The sequence below is a fragment of the Bison bison genome, unplaced genomic scaffold (genome assembly GCF_000754665.1).
Source record: "Bison bison bison isolate TAMUID 2011002044 unplaced genomic scaffold, Bison_UMD1.0 scf7180017864343, whole genome shotgun sequence".
NCBI lineage: Eukaryota > Metazoa > Chordata > Mammalia > Artiodactyla > Bovidae > Bison > Bison bison.
The window spans coordinates 4,602,429-4,614,357 of record NW_011494915.1 but is presented as its reverse complement, the minus strand read 5'-3'; the positions used below and the strand labels follow the sequence as shown (position 1 = coordinate 4,614,357).

Here is an 11,929-nt window from a genome sequence, read left to right as displayed (position 1 = left end):
ATATATATATATATATATATATATAAAACCCCTTGATAGTACTTTAAGGTGTATCTATTACTTGGCCATTACAGGCAATATCAAAACTAATACCATTCTGTTAGTGAGAATCCAAAAGTTAGTATCTCTTAACAGATACAAATAAAACAAACTTTATAAAACATGATGCCACATAGCTGAACAATCTCAAATGCTGTCGTCTCAAATGCTTCCATGAATGGAGCAACTACCTATCTTTCTCAGGATCCTGATGATTATCCAGTCATTCCCCAGTGTTAACAAATTAAACCTTCATTTCACAAATAAGATAACATTCAAAGACGTTACATCAGCTCCTGGTGCTATTTCTAATACAATGCCAAGTTATGATCCCACACCCACTGAAGACACGAGATAGATAACGCATTTAAACTTGTGGAAGTGGAACTCACTGAACATGTATATGTGTCTGACGTGTACCCCAATGTTCATCGCAGCACTGTTTATAATAGCCAGGGCATGGGAGCAACCTAGATGCCCATAAGCAGACAAATGGATAAGAAAGCTGTGGTACATACACACAATGGAGTATTACTCAGCCATTAAAAAGAATACATTTGAATCAGTTCTAATGAGGTGGATGAAACTGGAGCCGATTATACAGAGTGAAGTAAGCCAGAAAGAAAAACACCAATACACTATACTAACGCATATATATGGAATTTAGAAAGATGGTAATGATCACCCTGTATGTGAGACAGCAAAAGAGACACAGACGTAAAGAAGAGTCTTTTGGACTCTGTGGGATAAGGCGAGGGTGGGATGATTTGGGAGAATAGCATTTAAACATGTATATTACCATATGTGAAACAGATCGCCAGTCCAGGTACAATGCATGAGACAGGGTGCTCAGGGCTGGTGCACTGGGATGACCCCGAGGGATGGGATGGGGAGGGAGGTGGGAGGTGGCATCAGGACGGGGGACACATGTACACCTGTGGTGGATTCAAGTCAATGTATGGCAAAAAACACCATAATATTGTAAAGTAATTAGCCTCCAATTACAATAAATTAAAACAAAATTATATGTCTGAAAAGATGGAGTGGTTTACTTTTCATGGAACCATTATTTTCAATAGGTTATTAAAATATCTTTAAAAAAATTACTCATTTTTTGAGGCCTTTGCTAATCTTTTACTAGGCTCAGTAGAAATATAAAGCAACTGTCTCAAATACTGAAAACAGGCAGTAATATAGATAAAGCACATTACTTTCTGAGATTATTATCTCATGACAGAAACACAGTTGGCTGAATTCCTTCCATATTACAATAAAACACCCTAATCAACCTTATTGGGAAAATAGGACATCAGAGACATTTCATGAAAATCATGTTAAATTAAGGTCAAAAGTATTATTACAAAAATGCAGTACATTTCTAATATTTTGCTTATACATACCACAAAACAAATAAGTTAAATACAAAATAATACATACTCATTTTTCTAGTGATTATCCTTTATCGGTTTTTACATGGCTTTTAGAAGAGAAAAACTTTCTAAACCACTCTCAAATGCAACAGACTAAAAAGCATAAAGTGCTCAACAGAAAAAAAATAAACAAGATATAAAAAACTTTGCATATAATCAGCAGAGTGGTTATAAAGGACATTTGCAAACTATTGCCTCGCTAAGCTTTCCACCCAAGAATGTAATCTTAGAAATCAAGGCAAGATGTGGTGGACTGCTCTTAGAAGGCAAGAGTACCACTGAACATAGAAGAAACCTCTTCCCTCTGAGCTACATAATTTTTCTTACAGAAATGGTCTTTTAGGAACTGGTACTTAAAGTACAACAAACACATTTGCACGCAAAGGTAAAAATATTCAGGAATCTTTATAAAGTCTAACATTTGGCAAACAATCTGAACCTCTAGAAGGACTGTCAAGACACCACATGTATCACTGGCGATGGCACTAACTTTATCTAAACTAACAGTCCACCTATTTAAACTACAGCAGCTGAGTAGGGGACACCCATGTCAAGAAACAAGGAGGTCTACAAGTACGCTGTCTTGGGAGAAGTTAGGGTGTAGAACAGAAGGCCATTAATTCTCCAAGTCGAGTTAAAAGGTAATCTTCTATGGGAAGGGATGGTGGTAGTGGTGGTGGAAGGTTCAAGACCTTGTGCTCTTCACGCAGCCCCAAAACAAGCTGGCAGTGCCCCCTGCATTTGAAAATGTTACTGCCGGGGTTTAAAAACGAAAATCAAAGACAAAGTTATAAACACGATTCTCTTTGTGTGTACGGAACTCAATGAAGAACTAAAAGGGTCTGTTTTTAGTTCTTTAGAATTGGCTTCTCAAAGTTCAGTTAGACAAGATTCAGGGGTGGCGGGGGGGCGGGGGGAGTTTAAGACACTGGAATCATCACATTTACTTCAGTGAAGGAAATACATATTTTGACAGACTGATGAGGATGGCAGGCATGTGTCTTGGGTAATTTTATTAGTATCATTAGAAGACTGATACATACTATAATGAGATGGCAGGATACAATGTAAGATAATTTTTGGAATGGTCAGAAATACAGCCTGAGTAAAATAAACTAGGCCAAACAAGGTACTTCTTTTCCCTCTTTTTGTTTTTTAAAAATTAGGTTCCCATATTCATAGTTCTAAGAGCTAGTTCCAGAAACTACACTAGTACAATAACCACTACTCAAATGTGGTTACTGAAAACTTGAAATAGGTTAAACTGAGTTGTGCTATAAGTGTGAAGTATATGCTGACTTTGAAGACTAAGTAGCAACAATCCTTTAAAAAAGTCCTAGGTAACTTTTTAAATGTATTACATGTTGAAATGGTAACATACACTGCATTAAATAAAAATATTTAATTTAAAAGAATCTCATCTGTTTCTTTTTATTTTTTAAATGTGTCTACTAGACATTGATTTCTCATATTGATTTCTATTAGCACTATTCAAGTACTTAGGAGCTCTGCAGCATTAAGTTGACCGGGATTAGAACCAAACCTATTTACCACTGTATGCTTACAAGCATTTTCTTGGGATTGTAATAAAAAACTAGAATCTTGGCAGCCTTCATCACAACTCTATGTTCTTATTAGAAATACTTATTAGTTATTCTAGTCATTCTAGACTATACAAGAGAAAAGCCAAGTCGTTCACTTTATATGCATTTTAGAAGGCAGAGCTTCAGGTTCAAAAGACAAAAAGTATGAATCATAGTCCCAAATTAACCAAAGTATTGATCAAATTAAATTTTATATACTTTTACCATTCCGTTTCTTTTAAAGACAGCCCCAAACCTGTAACTGCTAACATACGATTTGTCACAAGTGTAAAACTTAAAGCTATCATTTTAAAGCAAAATCTTTTTGTACAGATACCCAAATCACAAAATTCTAAAATAAACAGATAGCTTTTGGCTGAAATATCTAGTCACAAAATGGAAACATTTAAGCAGAAAATGTTTAATCATTATAGATTTTCAAAATGACCACTGACTGAAATGAATTCAAAGTTCCAAACATTCTAAATTCTAAAAAATTACCTTCACATGCTTTCCCCTCTGAACATTACTCTTATTCATATGTTCATGTCTACAGAGAAAGAAAAACTGAATTTTAAGTATTTGAATGCAAAACTTGAGAAATATCTTTATCAAGCAGCTCTTGAGAGTCAACTGAAAATTGTTCTTTATGGAGCAAAACTGTACTGTAAAAACACACTGTAACATTTCTTCCTTTCTGTAAACAAGTTTTAAACTCTTCAAAGTACATCCAGATTTTCAAAATACATCCAGATTACATCCAGATGTAATTTAAGGAAGTGAATTATTTTTTCCTAATTTCCCCAAGTCTTTCAACTACCTAAAATCATCACTAACAGTCTCAGAAAACTTCGCTGAACTATTATTGGATCTCCAAAACGTTACTGCAAAAGTAAACATCTGAAAAAATTTATAGCATTATTTAAAAATGACTTCAAAATATAGAATTCCAAGGCAAATGGATATACAAATTTTGGAACTATGTTTTTATTACCAGAATATACAATGATCCTTTCATAATTCTGCAATACTGCCTCAGATTCCCAGTTTCAAAACCATTGACCTTTAGATTTCCTTAACATCCATTTAGAATAAATGATTTTGTTGCTGCTCATAAAAGAATAGTCTTTAGCTTTGATGCTTCAGACGTAAGTAAACAGAAATGGCTAACTCTGGGCCTAAGATAGATGTGGTGTAGAAAGAGCACAGAACCCTACCAATACACATAAACTAACTACGCCCCATTTGAAGCATTCTGGAACCTCAACGAACAGATTTTCAAGTAAGTAATTAAGCCTCCAATTAAAAATCATTTTTAAATGTACTGATAAACATATAAATGTACTGATAATCAAAATACAAAAAATGCAGTATCGCCAATTATGTGGTGATTTCCTAGGGTTCACTCTGAAATTCCAGGTAATGTTTAATAATAGTATTTCTATTAAATTATGGCATTTGAAAGAGCTTATACTTCTGGGGGTAGATCACATAAACACACTTTTTGGGAGAAGATATGTTTGGAAAACAATAATGAATAATTAATATTTCTTTAACATTTCTAAAATCACATAAAAACGATTATTTCTAATTGCCATTTCAGTAAGATTCCACACAGGGTATGTTACTATCCATGTATTAGTAACCAAAACACACACAGAACAGATTTGTAACAAATATTCAGAATCAATTATTTTCATGAGTGAAACATTTCTGAGACTTTAAGATTCATGTTTGAACATACAGTACTGCAATGCTGGCTACATAAAATAAATAGAAAGTCTTTTTGAGAGGAAGCTCAATCATCAGAGGCTGTATTGCATTTAAGGATTTAACACTGGCTATATACAGAAAGAAAAGCAATCCAATTAGAAATATTTCATGTTACTGGAGCTCTCTTTTTAACATGGCAACATTTAGCAGCTTACCATTCTGACATTTAAAAATCAACAGGAAGAGTGCTACTCTTTTATCCTTTGGTTCCCAGTGAAAAATAACTCAGTAATAATGCCTCTGGTTTTCAGATCCTCTTGAATGACATTAGCAGAGATAAACCTGATACTTTAGCTGAAATTTGGCAGACCAAGAAGTGCACCGACTGCTCCAAAATATCCCTGTATAATTTAAAAACAATTATTCATGTAGTGCAGCTTTAAATTAGCATGTACTATTAACCGTTATTATAAACACATATTTGGTATAATCTATTTAAGAACATCAATTCAGAAAGGATGGCTTCCTCGGGGTGTGAAGAAAGGTAGTGGCTATAATGCAAGGAACAAGGGGTTTTAAGCAAAGGTGTATGTTCTGTTATCCTGAAGATTTCAAGGGCATTTATGACAGTAATCAAACATCTTAACAGCTGACAGGCAGCTGGATGGATGCTTGGGATAAAAGAACAGACAACTTATTTTTTTTAAAGCTTATTTACTGGCTGCTGCTCCACAGCTTGTGGGATCCCAGTTCCTGTAGCAAACCCGTGCCTGTAGCAATGGAAGCTCAGAAGCCTAACCACTGAACCACCAGGGAATTCCCTAACTTTCTAACAAATGTTTATACACTTAAAGAAAAAAAATAAAGAAAAAAAAAGAAGAAAGCTACCAATCTGTTATCAGCTACTGAAAAAAAATTTTTCTTAAAGCCTGTATTCTCAAGATATAGACCTCTGAAATATATAAACAGTGACTTCTAGTTATTAAAGCTTCCTGGACTATTATGGCAATTCTGTGCTCTCCTTGCTTTTCCTGAACAAAGTTCCTGGGGCTCTGCTTGCCAACAGCACAGGGCATGCCAGGTGGACCTGCACAGGAGTGCCCGTTCTCACGTGTACAGCAAGAGCTACGGCAACAACACATGGGAGCTCGTGAGAGCAGAACAGACACTCAGAATCTGTATTATGAAGATGATTAATAAAGTATCTAACTGATCAGAAACAAACCAATTCAAGGTACGTTTACATAATTCAAAACATTTTGTGAACTGGTATTTGGCCAGGTCAGAAAGTAACTGGGTATAGTGAAAGAAAAAAAAAAAAATCTTAAAGAATGAACTCCAAAAATGTCAACAGTGGTTGAGGTTACCTCTGGAGGTAGGGGTGAGGTTGTGGTAGGAGGAATAAAGAGATTTTCATTACTAAATTATATATGTATTTTTACTGTTCATATTTAACATTTGTTCTCTCAGGGAGAAAAAAACAAAACAATGTAACAAATCCACTAAGTATAAAAGCAGTCCCAGAATTTAATGAGCTCACAGATCTGACACTGCTCTCTCTTGGTCAGAATTGTGACATTCTCATCCTAAAGGGAAGCCTGCAAGGTGTCAGTGACCCCCACCCCCGAACGCAACTGAAGTGCGGGAACCATACACTATTCAGGTAAATCATATTTTTATACTTTACTTTAAAAGTACCAGGCAAAGAACAATATATGAAACCTGTATACAAAAGCATGCTATTAAAATTCACAAAACTTGGTTTTTCCTATCGTACCTCATGCTCCAGAAATAACGCTTTCAGTTGACCTTTTGACCAATAGTCCAGTGCATATGCCAAAAGTTTCATTGAGAGAGTATTGACACGCAAAAAGTTTCCAACAAAGACAACTCTGTTTATTTTCTAAAAGAAAAGAAGAAGGAAAATAACTTGAAAAAAGAATTATCAGGTAGATTTTACAATACAATACAGATGAGTATTTACATCTATTTACAAATATAAACAATTACTACCTTTTATTAGTGCCTTCTACATTCCTGCTATATGCCTTCATCATCCTGAACACTTAAAAAATTATTTCAGGACAAGTCATTACACTTGTCAAAATTCACAGAATACACACTAAGAGTGACCTCAGAAGTGAACTATGGACTCTCAGTGAGGTTCACCAACTGCAACAAACGGACCAAACTGGGCTGGACACTGAGAGCGGGGGAGGCTGTGCATCCGCGGGGTCAAGGCTGCACGCGAACTCTGGGCTTTCCACTCGGTTTTGCTGTGAACCTAAACCTGCTCTAAAAACTAAAGCCTAATCAAAACAGAAATGGTTTAGAAAGTCTCTAGCTAAATGATAGAGACAGACTTGTTATTGAAAATGGCTATAAATAATACATCTAGCAAAGAAAGTAATTTGGAGAAACATTACTGATGAGACAAAAGGAGACAAACCAAAGAAAGTATTTCAGAGGTGTTTTTTAAAAAAGCTGTAAACTGGTCAGCATGTTGCAGCTTATGCTCAGTAATAATATGAGAACTTTATCATTAGCACTGGAGATAACACGGACTGGAATTCTGGCATAGCCATCCAATTCCCAGGGTTCCAGCATTCTCTGTACCCGGCCTAACCCATCAAGTCACTCTTTAATTTGGTTCCTTAGGTACCTCTAAGACTAGAAAATCACTGATGGAGAAAGCAATGTTTGAATTTGCAGAAAATCTGTATCTACTGTCACAATAATAGAGTATACATTTTTGCATACTGAATTTGTGAATAGTGAAAACTATGCCCTTGACTGGCTTCCCCAATGGCTCAGTACAGTCTCTATACAGTCAGCAAAAACAAGACCAGGAAATGACTGTGGCTCAGATCATGAACTCCTTATTGCCAAATTCAGACTTAAATTGAAGAAAGTAGGGAAAACCACTAGACCATTCAAGTATGACCTAAATCAAATCCCTTATGATTATACTGTAGAAGTGAAAAATAGATATAAGAGACTAGATCTGATAGACAGACTGCCTGATGAACTATAGATGGAGGTTCATGACACTGTACAGGAGACAGGGATCAGATCATCCCCAAGAAAAAGAAATGCAAAAAAGCAAAATGGCTATCTGAGGAGGCCTTACAAATAGCTGTGAAAAGAAGCGAAGCTAAAAGCAAAAGACAAAAGGAAAGATATACCCATTTGAATGCAGAGTTCCAAAGAATAGCAAGGAGATAAGAAAGCCTTCCTCAGTGATCAGTGCAAAGAACTGATCAGAAGAAAACAACAGAATGGGCAAACTAGAGATCTCTTCAAAAAAATTAGAGATATCAAGGGAACATTTCATGCAAAGATGGGCTCAAGAAAGGACAGAAATGGTATGGACCTAACAGAAGCAGAAGATATTAAGAAGAGGTGGCAAGAATACACAGAACTGTACAAAAAGATCTTCATGACCCAGAAAATCACAATGGTATGATCACTCACCTAGAGCCAGACATCCTGGAATGTGAAGTCAAGTGGGCCTAATGAACCATCACTACGAACAAACCTAGTGGAGGTGATGGAATTCCAGTGGAGCTATTTCAAATCCTAAAAGATGATGCTGTGAAAGTGCTGCACTCAATATGCCAGCAAATCTAGAAAACTCAGCAGTGGCCAGAAGACTGGAAAAGGTCAGTTTTCATTCCAATCCCTAAGAAAGGCAATGCCAAAGAATGCTCAAACTACCGGACAGTAGCACTCATCTCACACGCTAGTAAAGTAATGCTCAAAATTCTCCAAGCCAGGCTTCAACAATACGTGAACTGTGAACTTCCAGATGTTCAAGCTGGATTTAGAAAAGGCAGAGGAACCAGAGATCAAATTGCCAACATCCAATAGATCATTGAAAAAGCACGAGAGTTCCAGAAAAACATCTATTTCTGCTTTATTGACTATGCCAAAGCCTTTGACTGTGTGATCACAATCAACTGTGGAAAATTCTGAAAGAGATGGGAATATCAGACCACCTGACCTGCTTCTTGAGAAACGTATATGCAGGTCAGGAAGCAACAGTTAGAACTGGACATGGAACAACAGACTGGTTCCAAATAGGTAAAGGAGCACGTCAAGGCTGTATATTGTCACCCTGCTTATTTAACTTGTTTGCAGAGTACACGGTAAGAAATCCTGGGCTGAAGAAGCACAAGGTGGAATCAACATGGCCGGGAGAAATATTAATAACCTCAGATATGCAGATGACACCACCCTTATGGCAGAAAGTGAAGAAGAACTAAAGAACCTCTTGATGAAAGTGAAAGAGGAGAGTGAAAATGTTGGCTTAAAGCTCAACATTCAGAAAATTAAGATCATGGCATCCAGTCGCATAACTTCATGGCGAAACAGTGGCTGACTTTATTTTTGGGGGCTCCAAAAATCACTGCAGATGGTGATTGCAGCCATGAAATTAAAAGACACTCATTCCTTGGAAGGAAAGTTATGACCAACCTAGACAGCATATTCAAAAGCAGAGACAGTACTTTGCCAACAAAGGTTCGTCTAGTCAAGGCTATGGTTTTTCCAGCGGTCATGTATGAATGTGAGAGTTGTGCTATACAGAAAGCTGAGCGCCAAAGAATTGATGCTTTTAAACCGTGGTTTTGGAGAAGACTCTTGAGAGTCCCTTGAACTGCAAGGAGATCCAACCAGTCCATCCTAAAGGAGCTCAGTCCTGAGTGTTCATTGGAAGGACTGATGTCGAAGCTGAAACTCCAATACTTTGGCCACCTGATACGAAGAACTGACTCAATGGAAAAGACCCTGATGCTAGGAAAGATTGAGGGCAGGAGGAGAAGGGGACGACAGAGGATGAGATGGCTGGATGGCATTACCGACTCAATGGAGATGAGTGTGAGTAAACTCCAGGAGTCGGTGATGGACAGGGAGGTATGGTATGCCACAGTCCACGGGGTCACAAAGAGTCGGACACGACTAAGCGACTGAACTGAACTCAGTAGTAAAGTGGTAAATGGCTCAGTGGTAAAGAATCTGCCTATAATGCAGGAGACGAGGGTTTAAGCCCTGGGTCAGAAATGGCAACCCACTCCAATATTCTTGCCTGAAAATCCCATGGACAGAGGAGCTAGTGGGCTATAGGCCATGGGGTCACAGGAGTTGGATGTAACAGAGCAACTAAACACAGTATTTCGGAACCTGTGACTTGGTGTCTTGTGGTGTATGGCCTTAATTACTGTTAATTCGTCAGTAAAAATGGACCTGTAAGAGCTAATAAAAAAGGTCCCAGATTACTGTCAGCCCCTCAAAGTGAAATATTTCCCAACTTTAGGTTAAAACACCTGCTAGTAGCTCCCTCAACTAACTTACTACACTGTTATAAAGAAACTTAAAAGACAGAATTCTGATTTTAAATTTGGAATAATTCAGAGCATTAATTCAAGCTTTTGCATAGTTGTTCTCTCTCTTGGAGCCTCCCTATCCCCAAAGATCTGCACCCATGATTCTCTCACCTTATTCAAATCTTTGCCTAAGAGTCACATTTTCAACAAAGGCTTCCTTTAACTACCTAATTACTTAATTTGTCCTCTGCCAATCTTTGGTCTACTCACAATTCTGTTTAATTTGTTTAATTTTCTCTTTTTTTTTTGCTGCACCTGGCATATAGGATCTTAGTTCCCTGACCAGGGATTGAACCCACACTCCCTGCAATGGAAGCTCAGAGTCTTAACTACCTGACCCGCCAGGAAAGTCCATAATTTTCCCTTTTTAAAAAATAGCATTTCCTACCTAATACTAAACAATTTACTTATTTACTGTATCACTAGAACAGCTGTAAGCTTCACAAAGTCAGGGATTTTTGTTTTCTTCACTAATTTACCTCAAGTGCCCAGAATAATACCTGGCAAATGATACTCTGCAAATATTTATTCAATGAATAAACGAAAGAGTGAACAAATGAAGAAGTCCTTCATAAAGTACAATTTCCAACTATATTTACAACAACTAAATGGGCACATACACCTACTACATGAAGGCAGAACTGTACGACCTTCTTTAACAAACATAACCAATTATGAGGTAAACCCAGCAGTACATGCTTTCTGTGCGTGTCCACCACTCAAATGTCATGTGCAGAGCAGCCTCAGCGCCTTCATAGCCCTGTACAATGCTGCTTGATCCATATGCAACAAGGCAGCACTGTAAAGAAGCCGAGGGCAGCAAGGAACCTCCAAGTTCTCATCAAGTGCAACATTAACAGGAAGAAAAAACACAAAGCACCCACACTTTCAGGATTTAGTTACCTCAAAATGTTTTACTGTTTAGGGGGAATCTCTCTTTTACGATTTCAAGATATTTAGGCCATACATTTCCGAAAAGGTTGCTGGATAAATGTAAATATCTCTTTGTCCTAATTTCCGATTTGAATGATCTGCTCCTTTAAATGAAGTATCACAGTTGGGCAGGTAACATATATATTAGTGTACCTTGGGATTTAATGGATTAAGAGATCTAAATCCTAGAGGCCTCCTTAAGAATCCTGCTACATGTACAGAAAACTCCAACTCACATTTTTCATGTAATTAAAAAAACTTACCTCATTAACAGCACACATTCGTGCTATAGAACCAATGTTATTGGTGATAGTAACTAAAGTAGCTCTTGCTAGATCTTCTTTACTAACAGATTCTCGCTTCTCCTTATAAATCATATTCCCAAAACTGCAGAGAAATGAAAAACAAAATCAAATCTGATTAACAAGCAACAGCTCATACATTTTGGAACTATAGCCTACAGATAAATCTACACATGTACAAAATAAGGTATACATGTACAAAGTTACTTAATGACCCAAGGACCTGCACATAGCAGACACTGGGAACAACCCAAACATACATCAAACTGATCGTCACACAATGAAACACCATGAAGCTATTCATGAAAGAGAGAGAAGAAGGAGGGGACGCAGAAAAGGGAGGACAAAGAGGAAGACGGAGGCGGAAAAAGAGAGAGAGAGGTAAGGGAGCAGGCAAAGAGACTAGGAAATACTGCTGTTCCAGACGACACAACCACCCCTCTTATCCATGAAGGACTGGCTCCAGGACCCTCCTTGGACACCAACATCAATAGATGCTCAGGTCCCTTGTACAAAATGATGTAGTATTTCCATATAACCTATAT

At 37.3% G+C, this 11,929-nt stretch overlaps 1 protein-coding gene across 1 annotated transcript in view; it reads right to left on the bottom strand.

The window, feature by feature from the left end:
* Positions 1-2,467: 2,467 nt before the first annotated feature.
* Positions 2,468-11,929, bottom strand: part of PANK3 (pantothenate kinase 3) — a 23,543-nt gene continuing 14,081 nt past the window's right edge. The window contains exons 5-7 of the mRNA XM_010854578.1: positions 11,346-11,469; positions 6,543-6,668; positions 2,468-5,166 (exon numbers count right to left, since the gene is read on the bottom strand). Coding sequence (XP_010852880.1) covers positions 5,116-5,166; positions 6,543-6,668; positions 11,346-11,469 — 301 coding nt within the window. The 3' untranslated portion in view covers positions 2,468-5,115. The remainder of the gene's footprint in view (positions 5,167-6,542; positions 6,669-11,345; positions 11,470-11,929) is intronic.